The sequence below is a fragment of the Xiphophorus hellerii genome, chromosome 15 (assembly GCF_003331165.1).
Source record: "Xiphophorus hellerii strain 12219 chromosome 15, Xiphophorus_hellerii-4.1, whole genome shotgun sequence".
NCBI lineage: Eukaryota > Metazoa > Chordata > Actinopteri > Cyprinodontiformes > Poeciliidae > Xiphophorus > Xiphophorus hellerii.
In genome coordinates, this window is record NC_045686.1 from 1,975,748 (window position 1) to 1,992,774 (window position 17,027).

Here is a 17,027-nt window from a genome sequence, read left to right on the forward strand (position 1 = left end):
AAGACATTTAATCCTGCTAGTGAGCGTTACCTTAAAAGCATTTGCTTTTTCAGAATAATTAAAATTAATAAAATTTACCAAAATTCATAGTTTTTAAATCTTCTGGGCTTTTGTGAACTTCTTTGTTATAAACTCTTGTCGATCAGAATGAAGTCCATAAATCATGAGGTGTAATGCAACATCTTGAAACATGAACCTCTACAGGTTCACATTCTTTCACTGTCGCACACAGAGAGTCGGCGTGGGTCGGTGGGTCTCACCTTCAGCTTGTACTCCTTCTCCTTGGTGACTTTGGTGAGCAGCTTGGCTTTCTGTCTCGTCAGCGCCTCGATCAGAGAGTCACACTGAGCCACGAGGCAGGCTTCAAACTCCACTCCGTTCTCCTGAAGGAAACACACATCATGCTAGTAGCGTTTAGCTCACTGCAATTTATTTTCCTTTGAGATGTTTCTGAGTGATCAGAGGTGAAAATAGGATCTGTTGGTTTAGATGTGTTTACCCACCAGCTCAGAGATGCTTTTTGTTTGTCATTAAAATGTAAATTTATCGTCTCGGCTGCACAAACATGAACACACGGCGGTGATTATTCCAGCATTGATACCAATATAATTACTTCTTCAGAGGCTGCACTCTGGTCTGAACCATCCCCCACTTCTCAATATGCAGCACAGGAAGAAAAGATATCTTCTGTCAGCTGCAGTTCTGCGTTTGAGCTTCGATAGTTAAACATTTCCTGACAGCCAGCAGTTTTTTCTCCGGGTCGGAGCAGCAATCAGCTGGATTACAGGGACAGGCGACCACAAACATCGACTTATTTCATTGGATTCTTATGTGGAACCCCAAAACAAAGCAGCATGGAGATACGACAAAGTATTAGCCAAGAAAAAACAAAAAAGAGATGAAATTACAAAACTTATGTTATAAAATTATGAGAACAAAGTTGTATTATTATGAGAAGTGCCACACAAAAAAAACTGCATTTTCAGTCTTGCTGCTGACAATTATCTGATGCTGTGTTTACGACGACTTTATTCTGGATTTTATGCTGGTAATATTACAACTTTATTCTGGTAATATTGTGACATTAATCACGAAATATTACGACTTTAATCTGGAAATATTATTAATTTATTCTAATCATTATGTCTTTATTTTCATAATTTAATGATTTTGATTTATTTTTATCTAATTAGCTTTTTTTGTATGAATCTGTGAATAAAATGAAATTATGTTTTTTTTAATTCATACAAAGAAAGAATCTCTAAAGTGTATTTAGAATATTAATAAAACCCTGCGCAGAGAATTTTCTTCAGAACAAACCTAATTAGTCCACATTTGGAGCGGCTCCCTCAGCACTGAGCTCTTTAAGAGGACCGTCTCTTTATTTCATCCTCATTCAGGCCATGCAAACAAAACTTCTTTTTTTTTAACTTAAATTCAATCCTCCCGGTTTTATTTTAAGAGTCTTAATTCCTGCACATGCTGGAGGATATGCGAGCGTCCATGTGTGCGTGAGCGGCAGATGCTGCAAGTGAAGATCAGCTGCAGAGTAAAACAGTCTGCAGGGAAAACACACACACACACACACACTCTGCATTTATCGTTTGTCTGGTTCGTTGATCTACTGGATTTATTTCCCTTCTACTGATCTAAAAAAGACCAAATGTTACTTTACGTCTGATTTATTTAGGCCCTATGCTTCATTGCAAGCAGGTTTTTGAGAGAAAATATACTTAAACGAATATGTAAAGAGTGATGATTTTGGATTTTGTCGCAGGAAAAATGCAAATAAAAAACACAACGCTGACGAAAAACACAATCTGCTATTTAGAAAAAAAGTGTTAACAAAAAGGAGTATTTTATTTCAGCTTCAAAATGAAAATCTGAATTTTATCTTATCTGCTTCTGTGTTTCCTTGTGAGAGTTTGACAAAAAAGCTTTTCTTAAAGTCGCCTGCTGGGAGTTCAGTCGGCAGATCTTTCCTTCATGTTTTTGTTCTAAAGACAGCATCAACTCGTACTCACCTCAAAAGCTAACATTTTATCACCTTTTTGCTTCATCATTTGATGGGATAAATGCAAAACTATCAGACAGAAATCTATTTTATAGAAGTCAACTGGCATCTATCATTCTGAAGAGAATAAGGGCCACTGGAAAAAAAAAATACTTTAATTCCAGAGTTCTGACTTTTTTCACAAATTTCTTAGAAAGAAAATCAAAATTCTAACTTTAATCTCAGAACTTTGACTTTAAGATGAGCATCAGAGGAGCGACCAGCTTTAATGACAGCGATGTGTGTCAAGCAGGAGGAGAGCAAAGTTTCTGTGGAAAAATGCTGGATTAAAGTGATTTAATACATGAAAGATTTTTCTGAGAGAAAAAAGTCAGAATTATGAGAAAAAAGTCAAACCTCTGAGATTAAATCTAAAATTCTGAGACTAAAGTAAATTTTTAATTCTCAGGAAAAGCACACTGTTCTAAACTCATAAATTTTAGAATAATGTCAGAAACCTGCCAGAAATACATGGAAATTTCTGAGTTTGAAAAGTTGAAAATGACTTTTTGAACAACCATTTTCAACTTTGGAGACTCAGACGTTTTTTCTAGAAAACTTCTGAAATGAATCTAAAATTTTCTGAGTTTACAAAATTTCTGAGCAAATTTATAACTTTTCAAAGTTAGAAATTTTCTTATTTTCTTTTCTAGAAAATTTCTGGTAGTAATCTCAAAATTTCTGAATATTTTTCTAGATTTAAAAAAAAAATCTGAAAAACTCTGTTGTCTTTTTCTAAAATTTTTCTAGAACTTTGCAAACTCAGAAATTTCTGATTTTTTTTCTGGAACATTTCTGAGGTTTTTGAGGGAAATTTACTCTCTTTTGTTCTAACAATAAAGGCCATAACACGACATTTTATCAAAAAATGTGAGTTTATTCAAAATAGATATGTTGCCATTAAGCTAATTTATTTTTAAAATGCCGAATTGCAGTTTTATTGTTAATGGAAACACAGCTACTGACGATCTGATGTCAGGTTTGTAATTTTTAATCTTGACGGTGATGTGTGTGGAAGTGCTTCAGCTCACCTGTATCTGCTGCAGCATGTTCTTGAGCTGAACCAGGAACTCTTTTGCCTCTTTTGCTTTATCAGAGACGCCGTTCAGAGCCTGGGAGAGCTGGCACTGCACACAAACACAGAAGGGGTTTCACATTAGGCCAGACGTCTCCAAACGTCAAAAAAAAAATTTTGTTTTTCATTAAAACTGAAAAAAAATTCTTATAGTCAATATTTCAATATAGCAGTCTATAGTCTGTAGAAAAGGAAAATCATTGTTGCTCCAAAACATACACAGGCTCTTGCACAGTTGCTGTGTTAAATGACAAGTATATATTTCCAAAACGTTTTGCTTGTTTTGTGCTTACTGTTTTTTAGGAAAGCTGTTAATAAAAGAAAGGTTTAATTGTGGAGAAAAGGTTCCCATTCCTCAGAGTACAACAGTGCAACCAGTTCAACCAGTGATGCTTCTGTGCTGGTTATGTAATCAGACCCAGTTCTCCTGATCCTCGCCTGAAGCAAATTCCCTGGGAATTTCTTCCACATGCCAAAAAAAAAAAAAAAAGACTCTTTATTGTCTCTATAATATGGATTAAATTTAAAATCTCCATCAGATCATCATCTGCAGAGATTAGAGGCTGCAAAATCCATGAAAACACAATGTCATGTTTGCAAATTCACATTTAATGCAAATAATACTCTTTTGTAGAAATCAATAGAAAGATATCAAACCCCACCCATATACTACATTTAGGATTATTGATTTCAAATACTTTTAATGGGATTTAGAGAAGAAAAATACACTAATCCTCAATAAACTGGCTTTGAAATAAACAAATCCTTATACGTTCTTAAATAACACACAAACCAAATACATCCTGATTCTAAAACGCTGTTGTGAAATCAAATAAATTACAGATCTGTGATGTAAATAAAGGTTAAGCTAATGTTGGAAGCTGAGCAGAAGCACAGAAACTGTCACTGAACAAACAGCTAATGCAGTTCAGCATATCTGGGTCCTGCAGCAGCTGGATGAAATATTGATGCTCTGCTGCGGAAATATAGGTTAACGAACGCAGCTCAACCTACAGCTTCCATGCCTCAAAAGAAAATTTAATTAAGTTTAATAAACATGCATATCAAACAAAACTTGATGTATTTTACAAGGTTTATATAAGATAAATCAACACAAAGTGACCCGGCACAGTAGCTGCATTACCGTTACAACATATGTTCATATTCTGCAAATGTAAAACGAAAAACATCATTTCATAATTACTGTTTTCGTTAAATAAGAAACACAATTAAAATCACATGTGAACAAGCTTGTTCACGTCACAAATAATTTAAAAACATGCAACACCATCATCATTCAACTACTTCCTGTCGTCTTCTTCATCATTTCTGCCAGTAGTAACATCCTGCTGTCGATGATGTTACTCGTGAGATGCGATAAAAGGTTCGTCAGTTTTGCGAAATACACTAATATTGATACAGACAAAAAAACGCATTATTCTACCACAACAGCTTTTCATCGTAAAACATGAGTTTTTTCGGAATTGGCGTGATTACATTAAGCAAATTTATTTTTGTAATTCCAATTTGCATAATTTTATGGTCAATGGAAACACAGCTGGTGTTTGGATCAATATCTGCATAAGAACTCTACAATTTTCAGAAAAAAATATGGAAATTTGTGAGTTTGAGAAGTGAAAAATTTGCTAGAAAAACTTACATTTTTTGATTAATCTCAGAAATTTTCTGCAAAAAAGTTGAAATTTCTGAGTTTGAAAATTTAACATTTCCCACTTTTAGAAGTTTTTTCCAGAAAATTTCTGAGATACAATTTTTAAAAATCTACAGTTAAAGAAAAATCTCCACATAAAAATCATAGATATTTTTAGGTTAGATAAGGTAAACGTAAGTGTAAGTCAGAAATCCTAGAGCACCTGAACGCCACATCCAAAGTTGCTGATGAAACATACACCTTATGAATGGATTGATTATACTGGAAGGGCAAACTGATTGCCATTTGTCACTGTGACACTTCAAAAATCTATATCAATATAAGTGAAATTAAATTTTATGAGCATTAGATAAAATATTTAATGCTGAGCTGGTTTTTTGTTAAAAGATATTAAAAATCTGATTAAACTGAATGTTTTCTGGTTCATTCTTGGAAACACACAACTGTAGGGCTAAATCTGGCCACCCTAATGTAGATTATTGGAATAATCAATAAATTGATGGATATTTTTGCTTGGAGCACAACATCAGTGTCTGGAAACTGTAAAAAAAAAAAGAAGATCAAATTGTCTAATTATTACAAATTGAATTTATTACTAGATTTTTTTTAAGTGTCTTTTGTTGTGCACATATTCATCCATCACTAGTAAATAGGAGGAGACAGGACAAAGAAGACTCACACTGTTACACACATGATGAATTTGCTCCTCTGAGGACACTCCCACCTGTTTCCCTTTTTCTGGATGCTGTTCTCATGAATGAGCTCAGACACAAAGACCCAGAAGGAAACAGAAACAGGGAAGACCCATTTCATCACGTTAAGATGTTAAGTCATAAATATGGTAACAATTTAATGGAGCAATGTGCAAATGATGTGAATTAATCGCTCTTTAATTCCTTCTGTATTTGTGTTAAACTCATCCAAATTATTTTTTTGTAGCAACTACTGACCCTGAATCAAAAAACTAATTATTTAATAAATAACTGTTTTTGTACATCTATTTTTATTTCTTTTTTGTGTGTGTTTGTTTTCATAGGCATACTTTAAAGGCTGTGTAGTTTCATTAATTTAAATACCATTACATGGTCCAAGTCACCATTTTGTTTACATTCTCCTAGCAAGATATTGTATGCTAGCTCCGTCCAGCTAGAACAGTATAAGTATAGTTCAGTTGTTTTAATTTGAACCAGAGAAAATAGATATATTAGTTGCCAATAGTTGAAATAGAAAGCAATAAATAAATAACAAGGGGAAAATGATAGTCGGGAGAACCAAACGATGGAAGAGGAGAGATTTGGCCAAAAAAGGGTGACGTTTGTGCTAATTGGAAATGGTAACTGGAAAGGAGAGCAAATGTTGTAAAAAGCTCTAAATTTTAACTCAAATTGTTATCGGGATTAAAACATTTTCTCATATGTATCAGAATGCTGTTAGAAAGGATTATAAATGGTTCATTGTCACTTTTTATCTCAGTTTGCTTTGATTTCACGTTAGCTCCTGCTAATAGTGTTAGCTCCTGCTAATAGTGTTAGCTCCTGCTAATAGTGTTAGCTCCTGCTAATAGTATTAGCTCCTGCTAATAGTATTAGCTGCTGCTATAATATGAGTTATAACATTTAATTTCTCACTAGGATCAATAAAGTATTTTTGAATTTGAATTATACTCTTATACCTGGACGCTAGTAATGATTCTAATTTCTTCATTTCTCAGTTTATGCTATTGATTATTGATTAAACATTCAGCAACCTTCATTCTGATCAGAGCCAGTGCTGTAAAACTCATTCATTCAGTCCTGCGATTGCTTTCATCTGAAATTAAATCTGCCTCTTCTCTGTAATCCCTGTCCTCATCTGCACAGAATCCGCTCCACCCCCGCTCTGACAGCCAGACACTCCCACAGTGATCTCATCCAGGTCCAGTTTCCTCCGGAGGAGAGACATGTGGACCTGGTGGGACTCCTCACCCAGAGGCCATCTGGACTACCAAGATGCTAACAAGCAGATGATGGATGTACCACAAGAGGCATCTCCTCCTTTCCCATTTGTTCTCTGTTTCTGTATTTATTTAACTGCAGCTTTACTCATCAGGTCAAAGTTCTGTGTCAGCTCCCTCGTTCATCAACTGCTCTGCCATGTTTTATTCATTCATTGATTTTCTTCACCCACCATGTCTTTGGCAGCGGGATGTGGAGCTGGAAACTGTCCCAGCATGCATTGAGAAAAGACAGAAACAGCGGCAGATTGCATTCAGATCTTTGTTTGAAGAGATAAAGTCTGTTTTCCGTTTCCACCATAAAGCTAGCTACAGAAAGGATAAGAATAAAAACAAAAGAGCAGAGAAAGAATGTATGATGGTGCATAAAGGCCATTATAGACAGAAAAAAATGAGTACAAATCTGCAAAAAACTCAGAAAGTTTGAGGTAAATCTCAGAAATTTTCTATTAAAAAAAACAAGGAAATTTCTGAGTTTGAAAAGTCAAAAATTTGTTTGAAAAAAACTAAAACTCTAGAAAAACATGAGAAATCACAAAAAGATATTTTGTATTTCTGATTTTCTGAAATTTTTGAGAAAAAAATTTGATATTTCTGGGTCAAAAGTCAAAAATTGTCTGGAAAAAAACTTTTAAGGTTAATTTTACAAATAATTGTAACATTTTAAGCTTAATCTCTGAAATTTTCTAGAAAACAATTTAGAAATCTCTGAGTTTAAAAAAGCAAAAATTTGCTTTTCAAAACAAACATACATTTTTAGATTACCGTAATCTCTGAAAAATTGTAGAAAAAAAAATGGAAAAAAAGTTGCTAGAAAACACTCAGAAATTGAGATTAATCTCAGAAATTTTGAAAAAAAAAAAACCTGTAGAATTCTGAGTTTGAAAAGTAGAAAATGTTCAACTTTTGAAAGTCAGAAATTTCCCTGTTTTAAAAGAATCTCATGCTCCAGAATATAGATGTTTGATAATATGTAATGCTTTGATTTTGTTTCTATACCAAAAGTTCTTGGAACCTTATTAAAGTGAATCATGAAATCTTTGAATTATCAGGAGATTATACATTTAATCCAGTTGGGCTATGTAAGAAAATGAAAAGTTTTAAAAATTGTAACCAATTGGTTTTTGTATAGGATAAAAATAGTAAACTAATAGCCAACCAGACTCTAAATTACTAGTAAATCATCTAGAAACCTGTGATGTGAGCAGAAAGGACCCAGGACTCTGAATGAAATAGAGAAATTGCACAACAATTGGTCGGCGATCTGCCTCACTGCATGCTGCAGCCTTGTGTGACATCTTCCTGTCCAAAACATTAACAGCAGGAGTAACACGCGCTGTGAACTCCTCTAAAAGACAATACTTGTGCAATCAATAAATCAAAAAAGCTCCAGAAAAAATGTTCCACTTATTCTGAACCTGGCAAGCTCACTGGATTATTGATTTCAGTAATTCATTCTGGAGTTTAGACGCGACAGACGAGTGCAGCAGGGATTTTACACAGTTTGATTTTAAACTCAGTGAACTGACCCATTTCATAACACTAAGTACAGCCGCCATGTAACTTAAGGTACAAACACAACAATGCAACAATCAATCCTCCATATATTAAATTTCTATGCCTTAAAGCGTTTTAAAGTATCCTGGAAATATCCAGCTGTCCATAATATTTACACTGTTTTCAGAATCTGCTGTTGCCTTACTCATTTCTTTAGACATTTTTCTTCTGGATGTCAGAAAAACGTTACATTTCGGGTCTAAAATTCCGCTGGGGTTGCTAGGTAACGGGTTGAGCACTGCTTTGGTTGCTAGGCAAAGGCGCAGTCCTGGTAGAGATTCACAATTTGGAGGTTTTTAAAACGGGTCCAGACACCAAAAAAAACATTAACTTATTGACAAAAAAACGACTGAGGGGGTATTTTTAAGCACTTGGGTTTTTGTTTATTTATTAAAATACCAATTGGTTTCCACCGAAGTGGTTACTAATCTTCCCGGAGTCCAACTGATAAAACACATACAACACATAAGAGCATTTCCACATAAACGTATGATATCACAAAATTAGTCAGACGTCACATTTTACAAATTACACACGTAAACCTACATTTTAAAAAAATATGACTAAAAAAATTGCTCTTTTAAAAGCAAATGTGCTTTTTTAAATCTCGTATTTTTAGGTGGTTTATTCCATTCCTGAATTGTATATGATAGATTTTAGAAACAAGTTTGTCTTAGCACAGTCCAATAAAAGTAACATCTACGGGTTTAAAGTAACGCTGAACTACGCTCTCTCAGTGAGAACAGTCCCTGAACACCAGATGAAGGCTGAAGTTGGCCTCGGTCCCAATGTGTCAGCCTTGAGCAGACTCTGGGAAAAGTGTGCGGTCGTGTTCAATGCGACACGCTTCCCCCTCTAGATAAAAGGCTGTGACCCAGAGAACAGATATGGAACAAAAAAAGAAACAAAAAATGGAAATCAAAATCAAACATCTAGAATACCAGGAAAATATAAGAAATAGATTTTATCTCTGCAGAGAAAAATAACACTTTCATAAATCCAATTTATTCCAGGCTTTGTTTCTTTTGTCTTCCTCCCTTTGACCTTTTTTCATCCTCTGACAGTATAATGTCATTTTTCTTTTTCACTGCTGTCAGCAGCCTTCAGCCCTGCTCTCAAAGACAAGTGCTATTATCTTATTATGCTGTTATGTGAATAATGCACAGCCATTTGCTCCGGCCGTGACATTCAGAGAGACCAGAAAAGGAAACATGGCTGTGCTGGTTCTACAGTTCCTCTGGTTTAAAACTGAAGCGTTTCCAACCAGGTCCAGAACCTCACTGTGTTTCATTGTAACAGAATCATAGTTTAGAGCCATTGTAGAAGAAAAAAAGGAGCAAATTTTGCCAAAAATTATCTCAGAAACTTCACTTATGAAACACAGAAATTTCCATGTTTTTCCAGTAAATTTCTGAGCTTTTTCTAGCTAATTTTTAACTTTTTAAACTCTGAATCTTCCTTGTTTGTTCTAGAAAATTACTGATTAAGCGAAGGATTTTAGATTTTCTTTTTTAAGCAAATTTTCAAATTATTAAACTCAGAAACGTATGAGTATTCTTTTTTCTATATCAATCTCAAATTTTCCAATTTTTTTTTTCTTTAGATTTTTTAAACTCACATTTTGGAGTTTTTTGGTGGAATTGTTCTCCTCCAATTCCCTAATACGCCGTAGTAATTACTCAAATCAGGATACCATCTTCAGATATCCTTTTTGTAGAGCAAATCTGCATTTTGTATGACCAAAATAATGTTTAACTAATAAAATAACTTCAAAAGGTACATTTTAAAATTTCTTTGCTGACAGTTTAATTCTGTATTGCTAATATTTGAGCCACTATTTTTAATAAAATATTCAACCTATTAAATTATTTCCCAGATGTATGGATTTAATTGACAATGTAAAGTTTGGATTTTATTACTGCTAAATAAACAAATAGATGTAAATAGTAGCAGTTTAAATATCCAACCCTTTTCTGTATTCCCAGCTCTGCATTAACGGTTCTTGTTTCTGCAGACTGGAGCAGACAGCTTGCCACTGATCCATCTGCAAAAGGAGTCAGATGGTGCATCATAAAACCGACCCTTTTATGGCAGCGCGAACAAAGCCTGAAGGAGAAAGCCTGAACAAAACCTCTGACTGGGCTGTTCTGTTAAGCTTTCTCCTGCAAAGGAAGTTCAGCTATTTACCCCATTTACACACATTATGTCAATGCTGCAGCCCACTCGCCCTGGTACCAACAAGAGTAACACAAAAGAGAACAAAAGGCAGCGGTTACATATCAGATGGGTGATTGTGGCGCTGACCTTGTCAAAAATCGCACCCAGGGGACAAGAGGAGGGGCTGAATATCATATTTTACCTCCCTTTTTCACTTGCATTCAGTTTTTTACATCATATTTATCTGTTCTTCTAACACGGACTGTTTTTTGTATTCTTGCTCTACGGTAAAAAATAAGTTTAAAATTTGACCAAATCTTCAAATGTTTAACATTTTGTTCTACCTAAACAGAATGCTTATGATTTTTAATACTTTAAAACTTAAAGACACTGTATAAAAAAATACTGGAAATAATATGTGAAACATTGAACAAAAGTCTTACTTTAGGATCTAAGAAATTATTTAAGTTAAAGCTGCAGTATGTAACTTTTTAAAAATACTTTTTTTTTTTTTTACATATTTCTTTGAACAGCCACCATGTTGTGACAGTATGAGTGATAATCGAGCTCCTCTGCCTTCTTCCAGTGCTAAATAGTAACAACCAATCAGAGCCAGGAGGCGGGTCTTAGTGCTGTCAATCACAATCTTGTGTGGCACTATATATTTTATTTCCCAACCATTTTTAAAGTATCTTCACATTTAAATGCCTATGTCGAGAGAAAAAGTGGAACTGAAGACACATTGCTTGTTTGTGAGCACAAAGTTGATGAATAAATCTGATTAGTACAGTGGAAAATCTATGGTGCTGCGGGCCCAAGGGTATCGAAACATTAAACTCTGTAATAATTAGGACATTTATAATAAAACCTATGAGACATGACAAATAAAAACAATTTTATTCCACGTTCATCTCAGTCCGAAGAGAAATATTTAAAGAAGAAAGGAGCAAATGAGCGTCGCACCAGTGATTTTTACTTTTATACAATTTCTTAATGTTTATTTTTCCCAGCACTAAAAGAATGGGATCAAAATAACGTCACAGGCGATGTAAGGGTGTATGCAGTTATTTAAATACACTGAATAAAAAGACACAAACCCATTTTTTCCTCACTGTCAGAAATTAAATAAGACCAAACTTTTCTTGTTTTAACTTAGTTAGAATTACCAAAATTATTTCTATTTGTTAAATGCCTGACTTTTTTTTGGGGGGGGGGGAGTAATTTTCCTCAAATTCAAAAGTTTCAAAAATGTTATGGAGAAGATTTCTGGCATTTAGCCAATAGGAATAATTTAGGTAATTCTAACTGAGCTAAAACAAGAAAAGTTTGGTCTGATTTAACTTTAGACAGCGAGAAAAAAATATGTGTTTCATGTATGTAAATATCTGGTTTCAACTGCATTTAAACGGTCAGAGTGAGGACTCCTCATCTGGCCAGATTGATCAGAAATAAGCAGAATTGAATGCAGACTGCAGGGCGAGACTCGCTGCAGCCCACACACAGTTCCTGATAGATTTCAGAGGAAGCAGCCGCCTCCACTCTGCGTCACAGTTCCCACACACTTTCTCATTCATGTGGACACCAGGAATGAGTAAAAATATCAGTTTCTGTGTGTACATATCTAAAAATGGTCTGTTAAATGCGAGAAATCCAGCATGAATGAATCCAACTTGGAGGAAGCTGATGACTAAAAATGACAAAAAAAGTTTTTATGTCTGTTAATTACGATGATTTTTTGCTTCCAGCCAATTAAAAGTGCAAAACAAGCTTCAAAGCCCGTGGACAAGAGTCTGTTTTTTTCTAAATTATAAAAGAACCAGAAGAATATCAAACCATCTCATCCACTCTTTAGTCTGACTTCAATAGCTTTGTTGACAATGTAAAAATTCCCTTTAATCTTAAAGCTTTTGCTGCAGTAATATATGTAGTATATATGCAGCTGCAGCAGAGCAGTCTATCCCTCCCCCAGCTTTGTTGTCCTATTACTTTAGATGTGGTGGAGGTCAAAATCAATCTCTCTTCTCCTTTCTCCTCTACATCCTTTCATCTACCAATCCTCTGCTGCTCTGCTGTATACATTTAAAGAAAAATAATTTTTAATATACTGCAGCATCAACACCTGAAGCAAGAGGCACAATCTAAATGCCAAGGAGAGAAAACAAGAGAGCAGATTACTTTCCAGATACGGATAACATTAAATGTGACCTATTATGCTTCCTTTAACAGGTTGGGCCATGTTTATGGGTTATACAAAACATGTTTATTGCACTTTTTGCACAAAACTGAACTTCAGTGTACCTCATAAAACATCTCCAGTCCATAATGAACACCAGATAAATGATTCACAATATAGTGACATTTATTGTGAATGAGATAGTAACTTAAAAGTCTTGGCATAATCTTTCACATCACAAGAGTAAAGAAGAAACAGAAAAATGAAAAATGAAAATACATTGTTGCACATTTTTTGTACTTCCATTTGGGTATCTAGGGCTTCTAAAACACAGTGTCTGGAAAATGAGGGCTACATTCCAAAAACGTTTGGAATGTAGCCCTCGCCTAGCAACCACAGCCAAGCCCAGCCCGTTGCCTAGCAACACAAGTTGAGTTGGTCAGCTGGTTTCACCTCTGCATGTGCTGTACAGTGGCTGCTGGAAAAGACAAGTGTTTTGTCCTTGACTAACCATCCAGAAACCACTTGCTGCATTTGTCTTGGTTGTGCAGGAGGCTCAACTTCTGCTTTTCAAAGATGTACAGATGTACAACTGTTTGCAAACGATTTTCACATAGGAAGGTAAATGTTGAGTTGGGGGGCGGGGGGGTGTGGCCAGCAGCAACTTGTTTGGATTTAAAGTGACTAGATGCCCTAAAACAGCTCAAAATAGGCAGAACTGATCAACCTATTATCTGAAAATTATTTTGTACGAAAAATGTAACGAACATTTTGTACAGCCTATAAACATACCCTAATCTGTTCAAGGAGGCATAAAAAGTCACCTTTAAGTTGTGCGAGTTACAAATAACCCAAAGTTTCAACACCACAACTACACTTTACTACACAAATAGATAAAGTCATGACAAAACCTCAGTCTTTAATCTGCTGTTTCAGTAGAGGTTTGTGATGAATGAGCAGACGTTTGTAGCCATAGCAACAATGCTCAGTGTCCACACTTTTCTCAGAAGTCTGGCATCACCACTCGCTGTGTAGCCAAAAATAGATCACAGGGACACAATCTCTCACACACACGTGAACGCCGGGCCTACTACTGCTACACGCAGCGCATGTCTCCAGAGGATGTTAGGGCCAAAACAGAGGAAGTGCAGAAAAATGGGCATTAACCTACATTCACTGCAGAAGTCCTGCAGCACAGCCTTTAGTCAATGAGTCCCATGTTGCGTGCAAGAGAGAAAAACTGTGTTTGCTTTGTATTTGTGACGTTGTGAGGACAGAAATCTGTTGTTTCTTTGGGACTGAAACTCCATAAGGGAATAAAAAGAAAGACATGGGGAGTTAAGTCTGGGCGTTTTGGCTTAAAAACATCTCTGATTTTTTGTTAAATTATTAATTAGGAGTATGTACTGCAACATGTCTGCACTCTTTGAGATGTTCTTTTTACATAAATTGGAGCTTCCTCAAGACATTTAAAGCCCAAAGAACAAATGATGTCCAAAGTCTTCTGTTGTGTTCAGTGTGTTTTCACCTTAGTTCTGTCTTTTACATTTGTCAGTCTTTTATTACTTGTTGTTTATTTGTTTTAGTTAGGGTTATGTTCTTATTTTGCCCAGTTTGTTTACTCCTGCTTGCTCTCTCTCCCTCAGCCTGCCTTCTGCTCCCTCCTCACAGCTGCTCCCTGCTTCTAATTAGCACTGGTCCATTATCTAGTAATCAAGCAACCACCTCTGTTTCACTCACTCCTAACTGGTTTCCTCTGTTTCATTTCATGCTTCATGGGTCCAGCCATCACCAGAAACCATGACAATAATCACACCATTTCATAAAATTAAAATAAAACAGTCACTTGGATCCAGTTTTAGCCCCTTATTTTGCATTTCTGCTGTCATTTTTATCATTTTATGTTGGAGAAAGTATTTTTAAATCTGTATTCTAGTAAATTATCTTTGTTTTAGTTTTTGTTTCTGAACTAATGACCAGCATTTTATCCCATTTAGCTGAGATATTATCACAGTATAACTTATAACAATGATTAAATTAGCATTGAAGAAGCTAATTTTTAATACTCTTGAGTTAAACATGACATCTGATGTGTCAGATATTAATGCAAGCCAATACATAGTTGAGAGCATTTCTGTGTTGTTGGGCCTGAGGTCAGAGTCAGCTGGCGAGGCGCCATTTGGAACGAGGTTAGTCGGACATGGCTGTTGGCACAAATCAACACCATTCATGCTGTCTAATAAATAACTCTTTTTCTACTCTGATGCGCTCTACTACCAGGATTCTGTGATGCATAGAGCTTAGATCTTTTAAGTTGAATGCAGATTCACTATGAATGTGTGTATTAAAAGCTGCATTTATTAAACAAATAGCCGGCAGCGTAATTCCTGTCAAAATGTTTTGTCAGCATCCAGAGAAGCAAGACAAAGCGTGTTAGTGTCAGGATTAAATGATGAAGCTTCAGAGGAGATGACATCTCTGAGAGGAAGAATTATCTAATAACCGCACAGAGATGCATTTAATGCTGCGAGCGGACGCAGAAGATTTGTGCATGAATAAAACTCAAACACATGAGTGCTGATGCGATGAGTTGAATAGGTGTAGACGGCCTGCTTTGAGCGTTCGAATAAATTTTGCGTTGGTGAAAGAGAAGTGAGGCGGTGATTTTACCAGAGAACAGCTTGATTATTAGAAAACATCCCCAGTCACAGATGTGCAGCTGTCAGGGCGGAGCAGACGCCATGTTTCAACTCATTGCAGTGCTACATGCAGTAATGTTCTTATTAAAAATAAAGACTTGCATTCAGTATTTTTGTTTTTATTTAATCTTTCAAACACAGAAACTTTGTGATGCTACAATTTATTATAATTTAAACAGTTCTGATTGTATTTTGTTTTTTGTACTTGAAGGTGACTATTATGCTTCCTGGACAGGTTTATGTGCTACACAAAACATCTTCATTAAATTTTTTCAAAAATCTTATTCTTTGATAATGAGATTTTATTTTGTTTTAGGACCTTTAAATCGGTTTCTAGATGGTAAGTCAACAACAAACCACTTGTCTTTTCCAGTAGCTATTGTGCAGTGCATACAGTGATAAAACCAGCTTACCAATTGTGCTGGAGCTCAGCTTGTGTTGCTAGGTGATGGGTGGAACTCTGCTGGGGTTGCTAGGTGACGTGCTGGGCTCTGCTGCGGTTACTAGATGTGAGGTCGTGCCAGCTGATTTGTTACATTACTTTTAAACCGCTCAAATTCCAGACACCAAAAAACATTAACTTATTGCCAAAACAAGTCTGGGTGGATTTTTAAATGGCTTGGACCGTTTTTGGGAGCAGTAGAAAACCAAATGGAAGTACAAAAACATGCATAATGTGAATTTTTTATAATAAGTCCCCTTTAACATTTTTTTGCTTTTGCCACCATTTTTTTATGTAAATCAACAGTGCATTTGTTAGTGGTCAAGGTTTTTAATTTATTTTTGTCCTAAACAGAGCAGACTGAAAGTGAAAGTAATTCAGTTCTACTTTTCTAATTGTTTTAGCGTGATGTTTGAGATATCCTTAAACACACAAATACTTTTTAACACATCCAACTAAACTTTGAAGACAGATGATACGGCCTCCGCTGTGCTTTTTAGTAGGTAGCTGTCTTTTTTAAGTTTTGTTTTTGTGGGTTTAAATAAGATGCTTTTCGTTTTTTTCCAGGAATTTCAGACAGTATTCTAGGAAGGCTGGCTCATAATTTTCTGGAAGATTAGTCATCATTTTTGTGTTTTTTCCTCAACTGGGGCGGTTTATTTTTGGTCCAGTGGAGCCTGATAATGCTCTGTCAAGCGTACTGGTAGAGGCCGAAGTCACCAATTCAGAAAGCAGAAATATCTGTAACAACAGGCTGATAAAGGGGATTTAAAGGCCTGAATTAACTCAATGTTTAGGTTTAGTACCGTGGAAATTCTGGTAACAATTAATTTGTTTCTTTGCTGTTAAACCTGGATTAATAAGGTCACTTTAAAAAATAAATCAATTAGGTATTCTTATGTGTTTTCCTCTTTTGTTTTGGGTATTGCAGTAATTAAATATTTTCAAAGGATGCTAATAGTTTAAATGTCCTTTTTACAACATTTAAAGGGGATTATATGGATTAATAACGTAAAATGGGAGCACAGCATAAATAGGCATATTACATATGGTAGCAATTAAAACAGATTAAAGGCCCCAGTATAGATGACCTGAAGACAAACAGTCGGAGCGCAGTCACATGGTTTTCAGATGCTTGTTTTCACACAAAATTATCAATGTTTACAATTCATTTTTGATAAGATCTGCTGGAACAAAGATTTCCCT

General features: G+C 35.3%; 1 protein-coding gene across 2 annotated transcripts in view; it reads right to left on the bottom strand.

The window, feature by feature from the left end:
• The window catches only part of trim67 (tripartite motif containing 67), a 39,565-nt gene that overhangs the window by 16,490 nt on the left and 6,048 nt on the right, over positions 1 to 17,027 (bottom strand). For both annotated transcript variants that reach the window (XM_032586182.1, XM_032586181.1), the window contains exons 2-3: positions 3,085 to 3,180; positions 261 to 383 (exon numbers count right to left, since the gene is read on the bottom strand). In XM_032586182.1, coding sequence (XP_032442073.1) covers positions 261 to 383; positions 3,085 to 3,180 — 219 coding nt within the window. The remainder of the gene's footprint in view (positions 1 to 260; positions 384 to 3,084; positions 3,181 to 17,027) is intronic.